Genomic DNA, 22,595 nt, shown 5'->3' with positions numbered 1-22,595 from the left:
TAGTCAAGAAGCTGGCTCCACCTGAGTGGAGGTCCAGAGGCAGCAAAGTCAAGCTCCGGGGGCAGGAGCAGGGGCAGGCTGCCAGACTGGCCACATGGGAGGACGCAGTGAGTGTGTGGCTGGCAGGGGTTGGGGGTGGAGGAGCACATCTTCAGCTGTGTTCACTCCCACACCTTCCAGCACTGCAGTACAGGTGAGAACTCCCTCAGCTGTGTGAGTTGCAGCTTCTAAAGATAACGTACCTGTGAACTGAACGGGACCTTGTTTGGGTCCCTGCCGATGTAATATAGTTCAGATAGGCTCACTGGACTATCTGAGCTCGAATTTATTCAAGTTCATTGGGTTATCCTGTTTCTTTGTCAACCTGGAGGGCCTGGGTTGTAAGAAAAGACTACACAGAGGCGACAGGCTTGGTGCAAAACCTCTATACTTGACAGTGGTTCCCTGTGGGCCCAGGAGGCAGGTAAACCTGTCCAGTGCAGAGCTGCCTGTCCACCCCAGAGCACACACAGCATAGGGCCTACCCGAAGAGGATGCATGGGCCAAGACACCTGGTCTGGGACCTGTGAAGCCCTTTCATCCTTGAATTTTAGAACACAGAACAAAGGGTAGAAATCTGGGGCCCCAACTACACGCTCATGTGCAGCCATGATGAGCTGTGGCTCAGTGGGATTCATCTTAGGCAAGTGAATAGTGTAAGTGGAGGGGCCTAAGTCTGGTCAAAGTGGATGACAACCAAAGTGAGTGAAGCATGACCCAGGACCCCTTATGCCCTGGAAGGCCCTTGTTGAGAAAGACCATGGCTGCAAGAGTTTCCAGTCACAGTCCTAAGGCTGGAATGGGTTAACACCAGAGCTTCTATGAGTCACATCTCTAGGCAAAGCAGGCCATGGCCCAGATCCTGCTTTAATCTTCCTCTAGAGGGCAGCATTAGCCACCTCAGTTACTGCACCGCATAAAGAGGCCGTTCTTCCTAAGGGAAAGGTCACCCTGAGGCCAGGACACAAACCTGCCTTTCTCCCCTACCACCTCCATCCCCTCTCCCATTCCCCCACAGAAGTTCACACAAGTCAGGCACAAAAAGCCAACTTTTTATTTACACTGTGGTCTGTACATTACAGTTCCTTGGAAGGTACCCACCACTGAAAGCCCATTTTTGGAGAGAACAGAGTGGAAACAAACAGTTCAGGGCCTGGATGCACCCCACTCCTTTCCCTGGGACCTAAAGTGGAAGTCTCTCCCCAGCCCCAAAGCTAAGGCCTTTTGCAATTACTGGCTTCTAGGGCAAAGCCCCAGATGTAATCCCTGGAAAGTGAGAACCTATCTGCCTATAGCTTCTTCCACCTCGGCCCCAGAAGGCCCAGCCCCACAGGAAAGGCTGAAGCGGGGAGCCGACAGGCCATGAGTCCTCAGCACACTCTGCCCTGTGCGGGTCCTGACATTAGTCTGGTGATTAATGGCACTCTGGTCTGAGCACCAGCAGACAAGGAAGGGCTGAGCAGGTGATGAGAGCAGGCAGGGACAGTGGCAAACGACTTCCTTCAGCACACATGGGGAGACACGACAGGCAATGGCCCTAAACCCAGATGTATTGCCAAGCACTGGAAACCATGTGGCTAGGGCTTCCTCCAGGAGAGCCATGCACAGAGCTTTGCAGACTGCAACCTCCCTGCTGGGGCCAGTGCCTTGTGCTAAAGGAGATCTGTCTCTCCCCGGATTCTACAAATATCTGAACCCAGGAGGAAGAGGTCTGTGGGAGAGGCTGGTCTGCACAAAGCTACCCTTGTCTGGGATGCAGGGCTTCTAAACTAGCTGCAGGTCCATGGGGATTAAGTGATCCCTATGCTTAAGATTGTAACAAAATCCTGTACAAAAGACTCTGTTACCAAGTCAACAGAGTCGGGGGCTATGGGCAATCAGGGCCTGGTGGGTTAAAGTGTTTGCCAGCTGGCCTCAGTAGAGGCATTATGGCTGCACACGTGAGTACACACAGGACAGAGGGAGAAAGGGTAAGGGGGTATACAAAAGGGGGCAGTGGGTAACAGAATCCTGTGTGGTGGTGACAAGGAAAAAAGGCACAAGGACCCAACCATGCAGACAAACAGTGCAGAACAGTAAAGCAGACAGTCCCAACAAGAGACGGGGCCATCAGAACCTAGGCCTGTAGGAGAGGTGGCCTGGGATGCTACTCTCCAGATGGTACCTCAGGAGTGCACATCCCCACAATACAGTCACGATGGGAGGAGGAGTCCACAAGGAAGGGACATCGAAGCCATCCAGCCTGGAGTGAATAGGGTGACAAGGCCTGTCACCTTGCTATGCTTTCAGAAACAAAGCCTTTTCTAGAAATGGCTTTCTTAGCTGAGCCACAGAGCTATCCCTCCCTGATACATCCTCTACCTTTTCCTCATACATCCATTGCAAGTGCATTCTGTCAGCGTGGAAGTCAGGACAGGGAGATCCTGTGAAGATCTGGCTCCTCTAACTTGAGACCCCCCACGTAGTGATACCAACCTGAGAAGCCACCACAGAGGGAAGTCCTTGGGCCCCAGTGAGGGGTGGGGTGGGAGGAGAGACTGGGGATAAGGGGCAACACTGAAGCCCTAAAGAGCTGGTCTTCTACAGAGTCACTGGACATCCTAGTGATACTCTAAATCTTTCCCAGGTCCCGGGAGTCATGTCTACAGACAGGTGTAGATTTGCCAATACCCCTCAGATGAGGGAAGTCCTGATTCCTTGGGCCTTGCTTAGAGTCTCTGGATCCCCTATACAGCCTGATATGTACCAACCATCCCTGGACCATCAGAACTAGTAAGGACCACAACTCAGGACTAACAAGCTATCAGATCATTACCTAGAGTCTCCAGAGTGTAGGTTGGGTGCTGATTTGGCACTGACAGGAAAGCAACTGGGACACCCTCAGGAAATGAACAAAACCCACGGGGGCAGGTGGCCACTGCATCTGAGGCTGCTCTCAAGGTCCAGCTCTTCCCTGCCTACCGGCCTCCACTTCCCAATGGGCCTATGCCCAGTCACACGCTGGTACTTGTTTGCTGTCTCTCTAGGGTAAGACTTCCAGAGTAGTGGAAGCAGCTGGACTCTCTCAGGGCAAGGACTACTTGGTGGCATAATTATCCATCCTCTCAGCCACAGGCATGCTTCTCCAGCCCTGCTGGAACTCAGCAGACATTTCACATTTTAGGAGCCTCCACCTTGAGCTGTGCGTGAACAATACTTGGGAAGACCACTGAAGATACAGGTGCTGGGCCACCCTATGCCACCAGTTATAAAGGGAAGTCAGAGTTGGTCCTGTCATCAACTTCTTTCCTCATGCCAGGCACTCCACCCCTGTGCTACACTTCCAAGCCCTCCAGCATCAGATATACGACATCAGCACACAGCCAAACCGGTAGACTCAGGCTCAAGGCCTGGTGTTCTGCTTGGTCCTTGAGCCTTGTGTTTTTAGCATATCAGAAACAAATTTTCAAAAGGATTGTCCTCTGTTGTCTCAAAGAAAACTCCTGATTTAAAAGAAAATCTAATTCAAAGCTAAAACAAACCAGGGAGACATTTTGTTTGGGTCTCAGTGGAATACAAGGATGGCTAAGTCACATGGACGGTGTACTTCAACATGGCCCCCAACCTACTTGGACCTCAGCAAGTTACTGCTGACCCTTTCCTGAGGGAGTTGTCAACTTGGAAAGAGCACCGCCCCCTTCACAGGAGACCTAACTAAATTAGCATCACCTGAGGCATTCTTAAAACATTCCAAAGCCTGGGCCACACCTGAACCAACTGTTAGAACATGTGGATCAGAATGTTAAAAAGCTTCCTAACCGTCAAGTACGGAATGGAACATGGTGATTCTAAAACCACTTGTTTATCTGAAATCCAAGTCTAAGTGAACGCCAAGTCTAACATCTAGACTCATGAAAGTCAAGGGGGAGCTCACAACTGGAAAGTGAACCAAGGAGGCAGCAGAAACAGATTCGCTTCTTCCCAAGCAAGGAAAGTTCTGGAACCTCCCATGGGTGATGTGGCTTTCTAACCCAGAACACTTTAAAAATACATTTTAAAGTAAAGAGACTCCCTACCTACCCAGCCTCCTTTCTATCTTCCCAGACCCCAGGGAGACCCTGTATCCCCAGAGCAAGCCTTCCTGTCTTCCTGTGGCTCAGCCAGGCAGACCAGGCACACACCCCATCTGTGCCTCATGAGGTGAACTCCATGCACATGATTAGAAAGAATCTCAAAAGCCAACGAAAGCACAGTGACTGGACTGAAACTGGCCAAAGCCCTGTCTCTGCCGAGCAGGACACACACCCTAGGCCCCCTCTTTACCTTCAACTGTGCCTCCTTTCCTCACTAGCCTCCCCAACAAACCCAAACCTTCCTTTTTACACAAGATGTGCTCCAGAAAACAAACTGAAGGGGAAGACTTGAGACCATACACGTTTATAGCTGGGGTAGGGAAGCCAATCAGAAGCCGTATGAAACAGATAAATCAGAACACTCCAAGTACAGTACCTACTCCCCAGATCACATTGTAACACCCCCACCACCACACCCCGGGGTGAATTCCCATCATGTATCCACAGAACGGAAGACTAAGGTCCCCCAATGCTTTTCACTGAATCTCCCAACAGCAGTGTCTGCTCTCTAACTGGGGACCAGGCTCAGGTGGATCAGAAAGCTGGAGGAAAGGGTGTTGTCTTGGAAACACTTGTCCTTTCACCAAGGAGCATGGAACCCAGACAGGTCACACGTGACGAGGCAGCCATGAAAACACACCTTTCTCCCAGTCACTCCTTTTGGCCCCCAGTGCTAACACATACCAGCCCTGGCACCCTACCCTTCTTCTTGGCCTTCCTTCCACCCCTAGCTGAATGCTGCTTATATTTCCCATCTCCAAAACAAAATGAAGCCAAATCAGAAAGAGGAGGTAGGCAAGCAAGACTGGCTGGGAAGGGCACAGAAAACTACGAGGGACTCAGCCCAAAGGCATGGACAGTACACGCTAGCTGCTCTGTAAGCAGTCCACTGACCTGTTTACCTGTACCCCAGAGGGCTAGCCCACAGGGTTCTCTCCATACCCCTTCCTCCTCTGAGCTTAAAAAAAAAAAAAAGAAAAGAAAAAAACCCGGCATGACAGGTGGCCTGAAAGGCTGAAAAGGACACTGAATTCTGGAGACTGTAACAGCTTTGTCCTCACTCCAGTGGGGGAGGGGAGAGAACCCATCTCCTGAGAGTATCTTCTAACCCTTAGCCACAGAGGTAGAATCATGTCATCAGTATCTGAAATGCAAGCTTCCAGTCCTTGCTGCTAACTCCTGAGAGTGTCCCTACCGCATCCAGTCCCCTCTGCCCCTCACAAAGGGGCTTCAAAGTGCACACACAGCTCACCACGGCTTGTCACCCACAGCCATGGCCCCAAGCTCACTCCTTGCCTGTGTGCTCACAGCCTCCTACCCACACATCAGCACACACACAGGGTGGTCAGAGGTACATTTACAGAGTGAGTGTGGGGTCCTGCCTGCGTCTCCGTCCTCAGGCAGGCCTGCCCCTAGGTCCCAGGTCCGACGGCCGCTCCGCAGCCAGCCCTGACTCAGTGTTTGATCTCCAGGATGGAGGGGTTGTGGTCCAGTATAGCCAGGATAATCTTGTCCATGTACTGTCTCAGTCGGAAGTTGATCTCCTCCTGCTCCTTTAGGGCCTCCATTAGCTGAAGGGAATGAGAAAGGTGAGTCAGATGCTGGGCCCGCCCAGCCGGGCTTACACTGGGCCAGTGACCAATGACAGAGGCACCCAGATCAGCCTGAGCATTTTAAGCAGGGACCAGAGCCTAAGGCAATTTCATTGACCCTGGAAGGGGCTAAAGTTGGGGACATTTTCACAAACACTGGCCAAATGCACTGATAATCAGGGCTAATGTGTACAGTCCCAGCTGGGGCTGCCAGCTTTTTCTCCGTCCAGAACCGTACCTTCTCACTCCAGCCCTGCCTGATTCAGCAGTTCTCTCACAGAGACATTCTCTCACAGTAACATTCAGGTGCAGCTAAACAGTGACATTCTCACAGCTCCAACCCTGTGGAGTCACCTGCTCTCCTTGAGGCCAGGAGTCAGGAACACGGGGACTCAGTCTCACACTAAGCCACAACTGAGTGTTCTAGTATCTGATGCAGAGAGGATGGGCTGTAGTACTAGGACTCCCTTCCCGCTGCCACTGGTGTGGCCTGTCATGTCTACAGGGAAGCGTTGATGACGCTGAGAAGAGACCAAGTAAACACTCATGCAAAGGTAGATGCTTCGGAAACTCTGGTCTCCATCTGGGTTAAGTCCCAGAAGGATCTCTCATTGGAGCTCCTGAGTTAGGAGAGCTAAGCCCCTTCCCCGTGCTGCCTCCTGCTCAGCTCTGAAGTCACCGAGAAGGTGACAAGTGGAGGACTATTAGAGCCGGGCCTCAGTCTGTCTTGTGGGTTCCATGTAGTTTGGGGTCTATGGTCCCAGAAGGTAGAAGCTGGGGCAGGACCCACAGAATGGAGACAAATCGCCAATGTGAGCGTCCAAGGGAATGAGAGGACAAGGCTACCTCATCTCGAGATGCTGTGTCGATTTCTGCAGCCAGAGACTGGGCTTTGGTCTGGGTGGCAAAGAGGTTCTTTGCCTCATAGAGGCTGAGGCTCAGGATCTGCCCGTTCAAGTCATCATTCTGATCCCGCAGTTTGTGATTCTCCTGTGACAACAGAACAAAGGCATCGTGAGCTCTGGGAAGCATTCAGAGCTCGCTGGAACTCACTTCCGCCTGTCCATGTCCTCAGCTGGAAGGGGAGTTACAGCCCTTCCTGGGAGAACCGAGATGACAGGCCTCTCCCTCTCTAGGATCCTGTGGGGAGCACTGCCCACCAGCAGCTCAGCACGCAGCCCTGGACCTGGCAGAGGGAGGTGCTATTCCGGATTCTCTGTGCAGGAAGGAGGGTTTTCCTGGCTCCTCCTGCTATCAGGTTCTGGAACCTGCTTAGTGGGAGCTGTTTCAAGATGGCTTTGCCCCAGAAGGCAGTTGACATTACAGCTCCAATTCTTGCCTCTAGCTCACCCCAGGAACCTGGGAGCCCCTCCTGGGTAGGTGATGAGCTAACGGTACTGGAGGAGAGGGCCACTGTAAGACTCGAGAAAAGTCCACTGAGTCCTGCGTTCGGGATGTCCCACTCACAGAGACACAGAGACGGAGACCAATGTAATAAACAAGGTTTACTAGTCCAGTGCTCGGCGGTCATTCTGCAATCGGGGCAGAGGTGACCCCCGGGAACAAAGGCACATACTTTTTATACTGTTTTAGGGGTACGAATTACATCAGCAAGGTCACAGTTTAAACTTATTGGCTAAGCATATTGACCTTTGAATCTATTGGCTAGTAAGTATGGCATACATTCAAGCTCCAGCAGGGAGACATCTTTGGCCCTGTAGAGAGGGTAGTGGGGGATCCCGCCCCTATTGCGGTTGTGACACTTCTAGAATAGGGTGTTTACTCAGCAAATTCTCGTGGAGCTAGATAGCTTTTGTCTGCTTGATTCTTGGTTCCCAGTGGGAAGTCCTAGGCACCTGACGTTTTTTTTTTTTTCTTTTTTTTAAAAGATTTATTTATTTATTATATACAAGTACCCTGTAGCTGTCTTCAGACACACCAGAAGAGGGCATCGGATCCCATTACAGATGGTTGTTGAGCCACCATCTGTTTGCTGGGATTTGAACTCAGGATCTCTGGAAGAGCAGTCAGTGCTCTTAACCACTGAGCCATCTCTCCAGCCCTGATGTTTTCTAAGATAGTTTTTGTCTGCTTGGTCCCCACATTAAGGAGCTCAGGTGTAGTCCATGCCCAGCCTCTGGGTCACAGGCCCAGCTGAGTTTGGACTTCACTCCCTTTTTGAGTCACTGCCCTTCCTGATGCCACACCTAATACAGGCTGCAGCAGCAGGAATGATGGAACATTATTGAGAAACAGAATCTCAAAGACCGAGGTCCCAACCCAGCCAAGCATGCAGCTGCAGCTTGGGATGGCTCTCTTATTCCAACACCCAGAATAGGGCAGGGGTGTAAGAGCACAAGAACCATTGGCCAGAGGTAAGCTGCCTGCCTGAGTGTGGGGTGGGATGACGGGCCTTGGCAATCAGGTAGCTGAGAAGAGACAGGAGAGGTGGCAGGAGGTAGACTGCTGCTCGTGGCTCCCTCCCTATGACTTCTAACAAGAAGCCCACCTGCAGGGCTGACCCAAGCACCTCTTCAAAGCCACTGGACATGGCTCTAGGGCCTACCTGCTTTAGACGCTTGACCTCATGCTCAAGTTCCACCTCACGGGCTCTGGCATTGAACTCGCCAAGGCCGGATGAGCTGCGGCCCCGGCCTGGCCGCTCGCAATCCAGCTTGTACATCTGCAGGTGCTCCAGCTCTCTCCGCAAGTCTTCGATGAGCTGCCAGGGCGAGAGGCCTGTTGGTTGGCAGCAGCAGTGACACTGAGAGAAGCCTGGGGGACCTCGGCCTCTGACTCACCTCCTGCGTCGCCTCCCGCTCCTTCTGGAACTCGAGGCGGTTCTGTCGCAGCTTGTCCATCATGCGCTTGTAAAGGTCCATCTCGTCCTTCAGCCGCAGGCTGGTGTCCTCCAGCCGGTCAGACATGCGCTGCCGCTCCTGGGATAAGGCAGACTTGTCAGGGCAAGCATCCCAAGAGGGCCCTCGCACTCTGGAGTACCTTACTGTGGCAAATGGACAGGCAGACAGCGACCCTGAGGAGTTCCCTCAGAACATTCTAGAAACTTAGCAGGAAACATCCCAGGCCCCTGATGTCCTTCAGTAGTGTCAGACAGAGCCTGAGAAGAAGGTGTCTGTCTAAACAGGAGCTCAGTCCACCCTCTTCAAGAAGAGAATTCCACAACATAAGGCATTTACAGCCTATAATACAGACTAAATTTTTACCGAAGAAAATTGAAATTTTGTCAATTCAGAAATGCAAGTCATTCATTTTTCCTTCCTATTAATAAACTTGCTTTTGTTTATCTATTAGTAAACTTGCTTTTGTTTATCTTTAGGACAAAACTCTCATGTACCCTAGGCTGGCCTCAAAGTTCATGATGTAGCAGTGGATGACCCTCCTGTCTCCCACAGGTGTGCACTGTGGAACCATGGTTCCTCTCCTCTGCAGGGAAGTACTTCAGTGCTCCTGAGACTGCGATCCAGCCCTGACTGCCATCACTTCCACAAACCCAGCATCTTGTTGGGACCTGCTGCTCACCTCGTCCAGTTTCTCCGTCTGTGACTTGAGTCGTGTCACTGTCGTTCTCAGATCTGTGTTTTCTTCTTCTAACTGCTGCACCCTGGGAAAGAAAAACGGCATGGCTCAGAGAATCTGGAGCAGGCGTGGCCTTAGAGAGAGGGTGACTGGAAACCAGTCTCCCCTTCCAGGAGAGAGAAACTACCACCTGAGAGCAAGATGGAGACAGAAATAAGTCAGTGTCTCACAGAGTAACTCGGGCCCAGCGTCCCTGATCCCAAAATCCAAAATGCTTCTAAATCCAAGGCTTTTTGAGTAACATATGATGACACAAGCCAAAATTCTGTGTTATCATAAAACCGCTTCGGTTGGGGATTTGGCTCAGCGGTAGAGCGCTTGCCTAGGAAGTGCAAGGTCCTGGGTTCAGTCCCCAGCCCCCCCCCCCCGGGGGGGCGCGCTTAGTGTTCGTGATTATTAGTGCCCGCCTTTAATCCCAGGGCTCGGAATGCAGCAGTGGGAAGATCTCTGTTGGGTTGGAGAACAGCCTGGCTTACATAGTGAATTCCAGGGCCACCAGTGTCACATGAGACAATCTTGAAAAATATGTATATATGTATATAAAAAATAAAAATATACATTTATTTATATCATTTCTTTCACTCTATAAATTACTTAACTGTGTGTGTTTGTGTACAGTGTGTTGTGCCGGTCACTGGGGGTGGGCAGTGTACATGTGTGTTTGACCTAGTTTGAGACAGGATCTTTTATTGCCAGACCAGCTGACCCTCCAACTTTTGGGGCTCTCCTGTCTCTGCGGCAGAACACTAGGGTTACAGAAACACACCGTGTTTGGTTCTATGTAGGTCTGGAGACTGGAAATCTGTATGGAAGCACAAATTTACCCCCGAGCCGTCTCCCCAGCCCCATAAGCGATCTCAGAAACAAAGGGCCAGGCTTCATTGTGTATAGCTTTAAACGCAGCACTCAGAGGCAGAGGCAGGAGGATCTCTGAGTTTGAGCCCAGCTGGTCTACAGAGCAAGTTCCAGGACAGCCAGGGCTACATAGGGAAATCCTGTCTCAAAAAAAAAAAAAAAAAAAAGGAATTCCATGTTTAGACAGGGTGCTATCTCCAAGACATATGCATACAGAAGTATATATTTCAAAATCTAATAAGTTCTGAAGGCTGGCCTTCACACGCATGCACACATGTGAACACACATGTACATACCCAAATCCTTCATGAAACAATGGGGAAGGGGCTTCCTCTAGGAGAACAGTCCTATGTCTGGTATGCCCAGGGCTCTCCTGTTTTTCTATTCTTACAGACAGCGCCCGGCAGTGGCCCAGTGGGGATGGCACTCAGGTGGTTTTACAGGCAGGTAAGATGGCTACTGGAATGTAAAAACCACACCTGATTCTTGCAGTACCCTCACCCCAGCTACTGCCCCACTCTGGAGAGGCTTTTCTTGACCTTAATGAGGCCTGGGGATAACCTAGGTGGGCCTCCAGACAAGGGCCAGAGAGAAGTCTGGACCTCCATGCTAAGTGGTATGAGGCTGGCTAAGGAAGTAAGGAGGGAATGTATGCCAATGACCAGAAGTACCATCCATGCTTCCTCATGAACAGCCCCCCCAATTGTGGGAAGGGTATCGGGAAGACCACCCTCAGAACCCGACCTTCTGTGCTCCTGCTTCAGGCCCTGCTCACACAGTCCTCTCCCCTCTACCCCTCAGGTCCTAGTCACTTCTCTTAAGCCTGTAGTCATTTAAAACAGGAATGTTCAGCCGCTTAGGATACCAGCCCCAGAGCCATATACAAACAATAATTGCTCTCAATCTGGGGGCCACTTATCAGATACCTGCATATCAGACATTTACATTACAATTCATAGCAGTAGTTAAAACTATAGTTATGAAGTAGCAACTAATTTTATAGGAACTGTGGTAAAGAGTCCACAGCATTAGGAAGGAAGGTAGAGAAGGTGTTGGGAAAGTGGGGAGTCTCGGGCACATGACAGCTGGGAGATCTCCTCACCAATCTAATCTGCATTGGGTTGGGAATCGCCCAATCCCTTCTCCAGCATCCCCTCTCCTGCCCAGTTGGGCTTAGAATCCTCTGCCCAAACACCTAGGCCCAGGGAGTACCAGATAGTGCCTATTCTGCTAGGGGCCCCACCACTCCCAGTCACAGCCTCATCACCAAAGCACACGGTGCATGCTCTGTGGCAGGCAGAGAGGGGGAGAGAAGGGGTTACACAGCAGGAAGAAACACCGTGACCAGGGCCAGTGCTGTTTCTCCAGTTCGACCTGGGTTCTCGCAAGGAAGGTGCTGGTGTGTACAGGCTCAGCTTACCGATGCTCAAATTCAGGGGACGGTCTGACAGCAGGGGGCGCTCCAGGCCTAGTTATCAGACCCAGCCTTCTGATCTACCTCTGTAGCTTCCTCTGCCCAAGCACTGTGGCTACCGGAACTTACATTCTGCCTACTCCCTGAAGAACTGGCCGGTGCAATTTTAAAGTATCTGAAGTAGAAACGCTAGAATGGCAGGCTCAGCCTTACCGGGAACACTCAGGGGCAGCACTACCTCAGGGCCGAGGGGCATGAGGGGCGCTGCGGGCAGGAGACCTGGTGCCCACCTGGTGTTGAGCAGCTCCAGCTCTGTGCTCTTCTCCCGCTCCAGCTTGCAGTAGACCTCGCGGTGTCGCCGGGCCTCCTCCTCCAGCGCCTGCTCCGCTGTGGTCTCCTGGTCCTTCACCATCTCCTCCAGCTCATGCACCCTGAAGTGGGGCACAAACGAGTTCCGTCAGGGAGCACGCTCATCCCATTCACGAAGGCCTGGACCCTGCCGAAGGCCCTAACATGCTCCCTGTGGTGGTGAAGGGTTTCCGTCATGGGCCGTGAGCTTAGCTGACAGGTGAGTTGGGGACACTGTGACATCTAACGAGAAGTGTGTCAATCACACTCCAGGGAGGAGCAGATCTAAAGAAGCTCCGGAGGGGAGCGAGGCCACACAGAAGACAGTGAAGGCAGGGCTTGGCCGCAGCTACACCAATGGCTTCCAAGTCTTACCCTCTCTTTCTACGGACTTCCTGCCCAGAGCCACTCCAATTACTTCAGTCCATCCTGGCAAATGGCCATAAGAAATCTAGAGCCAGGAAAGGGACAGGTCCCCCTGGAGTGATAAGCTAATGTTGACTATGGGAGCTGATAGTTGTCCAACAGTTCACTGTCCCTCCACCAGGCTGAGCTGGGGCATACCAAAAGACCTCATGGGGACCAGACCCAGCACAGAAGTGTCTTGTGTCTGGGGAGGCCAGGCAGCATCGGGGCATCCTTCCCCGTGTCCCTGCTATCCATCAGCTCCATCACCTGGCCACACGTAGCACCTCCTGGACCCTCCTGCCTTCCACTCCCTAACACAGGGCATGTCCCCAGGGATGGAGGTCAGGCCCTAGGCACTCTAAGCCAGTGGCCCTCAAGCTTCCTGACACTGCTATACCCTTTAGTACAGTTCCTCCTCATGCTGCGGTGACCCCAACCATAAAATTATTTTGTTGCTACTTCATAATCCTGCTACTGTTGTAAACTGTAAATATCTGATATGCAAGACATCTGATATGAAATCCCTGCAGGGGTTGTGGCCCACTGGTTGAGAACAGCTGTTCTCACTCAGTGGGAGTCACAAGCCCTGGGGCTGTACATCCAGGAGTATCTGTCAGGTCTGGAATCTAGGCCAAGTGGCTCAGGGTCGGAGAGACTGGGGCTTCTCCCCTGGCAATGGGGACCTTTGTGCTCCCCGAGCTCCCTGCCCCTGACCTGTGCACCAGCTGCACGTTCTCCAGCTTCAGCTTGCTCTTCAGGCCCCCGCTCGCCAGGCTGTCGTTCTCCAGCTCCGTTACCTTCTTTTCCAGGAAGCTCACCTGCAGCACGGAGGGCGAGGCAGGGTACAACTGGCTCTCGAAGCCACAGAACTGAGAATCTACAGAAGCCCACTACGGGGGTCTCCGAATGACGACTCGTCAAAGAACACTCGTAGTTTGAGAGGAAGGGGCAGGTGATTAGTGCCCCTCTTGCCCTGAACTCCTAGGTGGGCATGGGGTCCAGGTCCTCAGAGAGCAGCCTGGAGCAGCCCCCCACCCCACACCCACACATCCCAGGAACACGCAGAGCCCCACCTTCTCTGTGATGTCATTGTCACAGGAGTCGATGCTGTCTCGGAACAGGTCCTCGGTGCTGCCATTGCTGCTGCTGAAGTTACTGCTGTGCATGAGCTGCCTGTGTGGGGAGGGCGCCTGTCTGCCACGCCCGCCACAGCCTGGGACCCCAGCTGAGGCGGTGGGCTAGGTGCTTTCAGCACAGGGGCTGCCAGAAAGGAGGTCCCAGGACAAACACTCCATCTGACCTTCCCATCCAATGACTGTCTTCTCTAAGGATGGGGGACAGGCACTCCCAACCCAGGTCCTAAGGGGAAGGGCAACACCAACAGCCACGGGCACCCCAGAAGGCACACCAAGGCTGATGCAGTGAGGATATGAAGATGCTAGACCTACTAAGTGGGGTCAGGGTGGCAAGGGCAGGAAAGGGCCGCTCTGCCCCTCTGCTTCTCTTCCACCCAGCCGGGGATATAGTCACTTGGCTACATGCAAGGCACAGGCTGAATCTGGGCGGCTGCCATGGAGCCCTGGACCCAGAAGCAAGTCAATGTGGTAAGCACTCGGCTCTTTGTCTCCCAAGAGGGTCTTACCGTCCAAAAGCTGTGCTTGAGATCTTCCTGTTGGGACTAGAGAGAGAGAGAAAGGGGACACGGTCACCGAACAGAGGGGCACGACTCCACTTCCACACGCTGCCCACTGCAAGACACTAAGGTATGATGGGCTGAAGGGACATCATTCATCGGCTTGGTGCTGAAGTGCTGCAGGGACCACCCCAGGGGCAGCCCTGCAGGGATGCCGTACCTGACCACCCAGAGGCCTTGAGCTGCCGTCCCGCCTGGCCCTGCCCCTGGGCTGCAGCCTCACCTGTTGGCCTTCAGGTTTTTCAGCCTGGCCTCCAGGTCATTCAGCAGGTTGATCTTCTTGCAGCACTGAGAGCAGTACACATCTAGCAGGTCACTGTTGTAGGCATGTCTCATCTTCCTGGGAGTCTGTCCCGCACTGGAGGGGGTGGGGGGGGAAGGGAGGGAGGAGCTCACTCTCTGTGCTATTGGCAGGCTGTGCCCTGCCTCACCTCACTGAGCTTGCTCAACCTAGTTCTCCAAGGCTTTTATTTCTACTTTGGGGCAGAGGAATAGAAATAAACCAGAGCATTCCTGTCCCATGGTTGCCAGAGATTGTGTGTGTGTGTGTGTGTGTGTGTGTGTGTGTGTGTGTGTGTGTGTCCCCAATTAACAGATAAGGCATACTGAGAGTTAATGTCATAGGAAGGAATGACTCAGGCAGGCAAGGAGGTCACTTGAGAGGGCCCTCTAACACTGAGGTTCTAGAAAGCAAGATGACATAGACACCCCCCACAGGGGTCTACAGACTCCCAGACCAATTAACTGTTTCTTCTCCAAAATAAAGGGGAGAGATCTGACACCCCCGTCCCCAGTCAAGATGTAAGAAGGAGGCACCCCACATGCCAGTAGAGCCACGAAGCCCTGGACAGAGGGAAGGATGTCCTTTGCCTGTCTGACCCACCGGGGCGAGGCTAGACTGGTTCTGGCATTTTCCATGGACTCCAAATGCCACCCAGAGCAAGGAAGCACCTGGAAGACACAGATGACCCTAGATCTGAGTAGACATTGGTTCTGGTCTCGTCGTCAGGGCAAGGGCTGCTGGGAGCACAGTCCACGTCGTCCCCCTCTCCATAGTCTTCAAATTGTTCCTCGTTGCTGATGAGAGAGGCGGTGGAATGAGTGGAAAGGTCTGAAGTGGTCATGGCTGGAGTGAGGACGAGGGACCTAGGGCCATAAGCACCCGGTTAGTGGAGGGCTGAGGGCAGCGTCTGCGGGGAACCACCCTGCCCTGCAGCCAGCAGCAGCCAGGAGAAGTCTACACCTTTTGACTAAGGGGAACACCTCACACAGAAATTTCTCCATAAGAGAGATGTAAAGTGTTCCATTCCCAACAACAAAACACTGGTTATTTCTTAATGGTTTAGCAACAGAGAGATTAAAATTACACTATAACTATAGTTAGTGCATTAGAATATGTATCAGTAAAGCAATTATTAAATTATAGAGTATCAAATGATTGTCGAAAGGCTCATACACATATTGATATCAAGGCAGAGAAGTAAGTATCAGTGATAAGTTAGATACAAACTTTGAGACAGTAATTAATAAACTTATTTTGAGACAGTGTCTTACTATGTTGGCAGTGGTGGTGCCCATTTTTAATCCTGGCACTCAGGAGGCAGAGGCAGGAGGATCTTTATAAATTCAAGACCAGCCTGTTCTATGTAGATTATTCCAAGCCAGCCAGGGCTACACAAGACCCTGTGTTTAAAGAAGTGAAAAGGGAAGGGGAGGGAAGGGGGGGGACGACGTGAAAGTTGACAACACAGTAACACGGTCACAGGACTTGGGTTAAGGGTTATTTTCTCTCATTCTCACTTCTCCCATCTTTTCCAATTTTTAATTATCCCTTAGTTTTTTCAGAATTTATTATTATTAGCATGTGTAGGTACACACGCATGCTCACCCCTGCCACAGCCCACACATGGAGCCCAGAGGACAGTGGAGCCTCTGCTTTGCTGGTTCTGCTGCACCTGCCAAGCCAGTTTACCCCTGCCTCCCTGTCAGCGTGCAGGGGTTCACACTTGCCCCCTCCTGGGTCCCTGAGTTCTGGAGCTCAGGGTCATCTGGCAAGCACCTGGACCCACTGAGTCAGCTTCCAACCCTCTTGATCTTTTCTCACGGCAGGTAACACAGGTGAGAATCAGCCCCCAGTTTATATAGCGGCATTTCTCGTCCACAGTTCCCTAATTCTAAAGGACTATCTGTCAGAGACCCCACACTCTAGGGCATCTCATGGGCGGCCCATGTGACACATGAGGGCCTGGATGGGGCTGTCTACAACCCAAGAGCAAAGAGAGGCTCAGCTCATAGCCTGCCTGCATCTATCGTCTCAACAGTCACAGCAAATCCTCCGCTCACCCACAGATCAGAACTCCCCAAGCTTAGGGCTTCCACGCTCGCAAATGGGAAACTTTTACTGGGGCGTGGGGAGGTTAGTTCTCAAGCTCTGTTCCTGGGGAACCCCAGCTTCTGTTTAAGACTCACAGACAGCACAGCTGACAGGCGAAGGATAGAGTCCCTGGGCACTCATCTGTTTTCTTTCTTTGCACTTCGTCCCCCCTGGGGGTCACTCTTACTTCAGGCTGAATGGCTACAACACTCCCTTTCTCCTTGTAAATGTTAAGTGAAACTTCATCCTGGCTGGGCAGATGGCTTGCCAGTTAAGAGAATATACTATTGTTGGGGTTGTGGGGGAGCCCCAGGAAAGCCCCACCATCTCTCAGAGGAGGGGATGGGGTGGGGTTTCTCAGAGGTGGAGTAGCATTCAGGATATAAATAATTTACAAAAAAAAAGGTGCTGAGTTCAGGTCCCAGCACCAACAAATACCCCTACAAACTCACAAACGCCCTCTTTGGCCTCCACAGATGTCTCAGTGGTTGAGAGCACTTGTTGATCTTGCAGAGGACTCAGGTTAACTCCTAGCACCCCTATGGTAGCTCGCAACCAGTCCCAGAGGATCCGACACCTCTTCTGCTGTCTGTGAGCAACAGGCACACAGGTGGTACATGCACACATATATACATGCAGCCAAAACGCATATGTATATATGTGTGTGTGTGTATATATATATATATATACATACATATACATATATACATATATATATACACATATATAAATAAATCAAAAATAGGTCAGACATGGTGGCACGAGCACACACGTCTTTAATCCCAGCACTGGGGAACCAGAGGCAGGCTGATCTCTGCACGTTTAGGCCGCCCTGATCTACACAGCAAATTCCGGGGCCCATCGGGAATACATACTGAGACCCTGTATCTGCCTCCCCTTCCCTGCCTAAGAAAGCCCGACTTTTGCACAGGGGTTTCAAAGTCCAGGATTATCCCTAGTACCCAGACACTTGTGGAGGGAATGCATGCGGTGCTGGTCCTCACAAGGTGTCATGTCTACTTTCTGGAGATGCCTTCCAAGAACTCTACTTCTGGCCCGGGGCCACATGCCGATACGACTCACTCACTTGTCCTCTGGCAGGAACAGGCCCCCCAGCTCAGGCTCCTTCTCCTCCACAGGACTCCTGACAGAGCCCTCCGGGCCCTGGCTGCTCTCCATGGGGCTGTCCATGTCTAGCTCCTGGGGTCCCTCAGGTAGGGTCAATGTCATCGCTTCCTCCTCGTCTTCCTGGAAGAAGCCGGGTTCCCTGGGGAGGAGCTCGCCATCAGCATAGGTAGAGCCAGAGAAGTCGCTGCCCTGGAAAGTCAGAAGGGCAGAATGAGTGTGGCTGGCTCCCTGGGACTCAGTACTCACCAGTCTACAAGGGTACCTGCAGGGACCGGGGTCAGCATGGCCAAGACGAGACTCAAGTTATGAAAATGCCTGGTAAACCTGGAAGGCCTCTCATGGTGGCAGTAAGGGTCCTGTCTCCCAGGCAGAGCCACCCATAGAAAAGGTCTACATCCAGATCAACTACTTTTTTTTTTCTTTTTTCTTTTTTTTCGGAGCTGGGGACCGAACCCAGGACCTTGCGCTTGCTAGGCAAGTGCTCTACCAGTGAGCTAAACCCCCAACCCCCAGATCAACTACTTTTTGAAGACTGAGTGATTATGCTGGAGCCCTCATCACAGTCTGCACAGGAAGGCACATGCCTTTGTGAAGGCCTCTTGGCTGTAGTGAGGGTGGACTCACCCTAGTCTACTGTCAGGGACAACCCTGACCTCAGTCGAGAATCCTGAGGCCATGATGGTGCAGGGAAGGCTGCACAGCTAGGGTGCACCCTCCAAGACCCTGTACAGCCACAACACCTCAGCTCAAAAGAAAGAAAATAGTAATAACTACTTTGCCTGCCTGCCCCCCCCCCCATCTGTCTCGCCTTAAGCCACGTTGCCAGCGGTTGTGTAACAGTTTACTTAAAATTGAAACATTCTGTCTCCCAGGTAACATCCTTAAGGAAAAAAAGTAAACTCAAAACAGTTTCAGGAACTCCCTGAAACTGACCAGATTCTCTTAGCCCCTCCCTCCCAAGACAGATTGCTGAGAATCACTCTCAGACATGCCAAGCTCAAACAGGTAGAGGCCAGTCAAGCAACATGAAAGAAACCGAGAGTGGAACTGCCTGGAAAAGGCTTAGGTCAACTGAGGCGTCTAGAAAGGAAACTCTTCCACCTTCTCAGCTGCCTGGAGGCTGTGTGCTGTGCTCCAGGTTCCCAGGTTTTGTAAGTAGTATCCCAGGTTTTGTAAGGTAGACTTTGGTGTTATTCCACTAATAACCCCAATAAAACTCATTGATTCACTAGATGGACTTTGCTGGTACCTGTACCCATGCTTTGGTCTGTTGTGGGCTCTCTGGAGTAAGCAGCCAGGAAAAGTCTATGACACACCACCAACCAGGATCCCTCGCTCCTGGGCCTGAGAAGCTCCTGTTCCTTAAATGATGCTGATGTGCAAGGTGTGTGACTGTACGCCCTGATGACATTGTCTTAGAGAAGAGCTCAGGGTTAGCTTATTTAACCTAATGTAAGGTGTAGTCTCAGCAAACTGTTCCCCAGGTACTTGGCTTTTGAGAGGACAGGCACTTCCAGAGGCTCTGCTTCTAAGCCCATGGTGTGCTCTAATGTCTAGGGCTAACTGAGAACTCCACTGTATGTTTCCCTCATCTCCCTGGGCTGCCAGGGAGCCAGAAAGAAGTCTCACAAAAGTGTCCACAAGAAAAGGTTCCAGTGGGGTTGGGGATTTAGCTCAGTGGTAGAGCACTTGCCTAGGAAGCGCAAGGCCCTGGGTTCGGTCCCCAGCTCCGGAAAAAAAAAGAACAAAAAAAAAAAAAAGAAAAGGTTCCAGGACACCAGAAGGAAGCCGCCTGGAAACAGGCTGAGTCTATGCCCTGAGGAAACCTGGGGGCTCTGAAGAGAAGGTGATTCACAAACATGGTTCCTGCCCGTGCTAGGACTCAGCTGAACACAGATGGATCGATGAAATCAGCACCGGGCAATCCCAAAGGTAGAGATCAGGGGCCAGCAATCAGTCATCCTCATGTTCCAAGGGTCGAACCACACGCAGCTCCTAAGTCACCGAGCTTCATACTCTCCGCTCACACAAAGCCCACCAGAAACACGAACCAATGGAACCAATGCGACAGGACAGCCATCGACCTCCAAAGACTGCTGCGAGTTCACAGGTCCTACTTCTGTTTGGGGACAACTCCCCAGGACGGCTGTCTTTATTCCCATTTTACTCACAGGGAAATAGGAGCTCAGAGAGTAACCTGGCAGAGTTCTCTGGCTGGTAGGCTAGGCAGAGGGCCCTGCCTGCTTCTGCCTGCCACATGCTCGGTTCCCTTTGTCACAGCTACCCTCACATCTCTCTAGTTTTCAGAGCTGGGTGTGATAAGGTGAGTCACTCTCTAGAGACTAGAGGCTGGTGATGAAGCCCAGGTTCTCCTCCTAAGGCAACAGTCCATGTGCACGTGCCACCCCCACGGGAGATGCTGCTTAGCACAAGAACACCCAGGGGGGAAAGTGAGGGGGTGGCCCATCCCTCGGGGAAGCAGCCTGAGTCCCCTATGCCATCCCCCACTATAAGACCTGCAAATTTCACCTGACCAGACAGGCAGGCCAGGTTGGCCTGAGATGAGCTGTCGGGATTGCCACTCAATCAGCTGTCCAGATGCAGGCAGGAGCTGCATCTGAACTCACCCCAGGCCCAGGACACCTCCTTTCACCCTTTCCAGATCACAGGCCTTGCCTGGGAGTCATGACCCACAGCCCATGCCACTCCGGTGCTCACCCAGCCCTTTACCCAGCATCCCATGGCAGTGCAGTGACACTGTGAGTCATAAAAGCTCCTGACAGGGTAGAAAAAGTGGCCTCAAGGGGACTACCTTAGTCACAGGAAGGACAGAAGAAAGGCCGAAAACACCCTTCCCTCCCAAACCAGACGACCCTCCTTCCAGGTGGACTTTTGAGCAGAAGACTTACCTGCCCTTCACCTCTGACCTCTGACCTCTGACCATCTCCCACAGCTGTCCCTCGAGAGTGCCCCGTGGTGTACAGGGCACAGATGCCCACTCCTGTCTCATCTAATGATGAGGCTTCAAGCAGGCAGGTGACTGCTGAAGCTGGCCAGCTGACTGAGGGTCTGAAGCCAGGCTCAGACGGCCACGAGTGGAGCGCCATCCACGCCCAGCTGCGTCCACAGGTGTTTGCCCACACACTCGACATTTCCCTTTAAAATTAACCTCTCCCTTTATTAACACCTTTTCATTCAACCCACAATTGTTTGCCTAAGGCAAGTGGAAATTTTAATTATAACTTCAAAATCAATTCCTGCAGCTTCCTCCCAAATTAAAGAAACATAAGGAAGGTACTAAAAGAAGTGAGCAGGATGGGGCTGGTCCCACACCAGCCCTAAAGCAGCCCTCCTCACCCTGCCAGGCCTCTGGGTCAGCAGCTCCCACCCCAAACACCTCAGGAAGTGAGGCAGTTCTTGGGGGTAGAGAAGAGGCCTCTGATGCCCACCCTGTACCTCTCCTAGCAGGCACGGAGAGCTGGTCACACAAGGATCCCTTCTGAGCTGGAGATGTCCCTTTATGATCCTTTTATAAGATTTATTTATTTATCTCATGTATGTGAGTACACTGTCGCTGTCTTCAAATACACCAGAAGAGGGCATCGGATCCCATTACAGATGGTTGTGAGCCACCATGTGGTTGCTGGGAATTGAACTCAGGACCTCTGGAAGAGCAGCCAGTGCTCTTAACCGCTGAGCCATCTCTCAAACCCCCTTTAAGATTCTTAAGTTGCAGGGGGAGGGGAGGCATTCCCTAGCAATAAATCCCCCTCCAGGGGTCTAGGGGAACTGGGGATGTGGGCTTTCAGAAGCTCTGCTCTGTGCCACCCCCCATCGATGCCTGCTCAGACCAGGAACCCCCCAGAGAACCTGGTTCATGTGGCTCTGGGCATTGGAGAGCTTTGGGGACTGGGTAGGAGCTAAGGATGAACCTCCTGGGGCTGCCATGCAAATTCTACTCAGGCTGATGCAAGATGCAGACCTCTGTGCTGAACAAATGCAAGGCAGCCCCCAGGTGGTCAGAGTCTCTTCCCAAAGGGCTAAGTGTGATGAGAGGAGGGACAGCATCGTCATCACCCACCTGATCACCATGCTGTCAGAGACCCAGAGAGCACATGTCTACACCCTGAGTCTCCTGTGGTGCCCAGGACCTGTCCCCAGAGGTGGCAGAGCAGGAAACATATCCCAGGAGGCTGAGTTTCCACTGAGAAATATGGATACTCAGAGCAGTTTCTGAGACTCTAGCTCTCAGAACGTTTCTTTCTTGCCCCGGTCACCAGTGTGTGTGTGTGTGTGTGTGTGTGTGTGTGTGTGTGTGTGTGTGTGTGTGTGTGTAAGGGGAGATATGACTACACAAAAGCATCTAGCTGTCATGTAGTTGCCCTATCATCTAGTACAGGTCCAAACCTGGAGCTTATAGAAGGTTCCTCAGAGTCTGTACAGAGTCTGGTCTTTAAGGAAGCTTCAGGAGGGCAGTGTCCTCGGCAGGCTGTATGGCCATCTGTGGCCCCATCTAGCTTCCCAGGACTCGGTCTCTAAGGGTGCAGAGATGACTCTACATACAGAGCTCCTGTCCTTCTAGGCCACAGGGACTAGACCCCCCATGAGCCACCATGGCTTGCTTGTATCCAAACTCCAAGACACCTTCTTCTTCTGAGGGGTGATGGAAGATAAAGAAGCTTCAGTGTGCGCCCCCACCCCCACCCCCACCCCTAGTGTAAACCCAGCGGACCTGTGTGGCTGGGACTGGTAGAGGGCACAGCTCTAGAACCTGGCAGTTAGTCCTGGGAGACTCAGCTGCTCACAAGTCCTGTGCTCCTGGACAAGAGTCCACCTCTATGAGTCCCTGGGATTTCCTCTAAAGAGCAGAGACTGTCATTTCTACCTGAGAGGCTGCATGACAAATTATCCAAACGTCAGTTGGCAGCTGTGGAAGCCTAAAGCCAGGCCTGGTGTGGGGAGAGGCTGGAAGCTGTGTGTTCAGGGCCTAGGTTGTCTGACCTGCTATAGAACCTTGGCTGGTCAGCTAGCAAGA

The 22,595-nt window shown here is 52.1% G+C and overlaps 1 protein-coding gene across 7 annotated transcripts in view; it reads right to left on the bottom strand.

Moving 5' to 3' along the window:
* Positions 1-1,070: 1,070 nt before the first annotated feature.
* Rab11fip4 (RAB11 family interacting protein 4) overlaps positions 1,071-22,595 on the bottom strand; it is a 109,576-nt gene continuing 88,051 nt past the window's right edge. For 2 of the 7 annotated variants that reach the window (XM_087572013.1, XM_087572016.1), the window contains 12 exons: positions 17,520-17,749; positions 15,010-15,135; positions 14,282-14,416; positions 14,008-14,043; positions 13,439-13,538; positions 13,080-13,183; positions 11,900-12,040; positions 9,284-9,365; positions 8,545-8,682; positions 8,310-8,465; positions 6,590-6,733; positions 1,071-5,722 (listed from right to left, as the gene is read on the bottom strand). In XM_087572013.1, the coding sequence (XP_087428139.1) occupies positions 5,606-5,722; positions 6,590-6,733; positions 8,310-8,465; positions 8,545-8,682; positions 9,284-9,365; positions 11,900-12,040; positions 13,080-13,183; positions 13,439-13,538; positions 14,008-14,043; positions 14,282-14,416; positions 15,010-15,135; positions 17,520-17,749 (1,509 nt within the window). In that variant the 3' untranslated portion in view covers positions 1,071-5,605. 7 annotated transcript variants of the gene reach the window in all.

This window comes from Rattus norvegicus, chromosome 10 (assembly GCF_021556685.1).
Source record: "Rattus norvegicus strain SHRSP/BbbUtx chromosome 10, alternate assembly SHRSP_T2T, whole genome shotgun sequence".
In the NCBI taxonomy this organism is placed as follows: domain Eukaryota; kingdom Metazoa; phylum Chordata; class Mammalia; order Rodentia; family Muridae; genus Rattus; species Rattus norvegicus.
The sequence above is the reverse complement of the archived record's forward strand: the minus strand, read 5'-3'. Positions and strand labels throughout refer to the sequence as shown.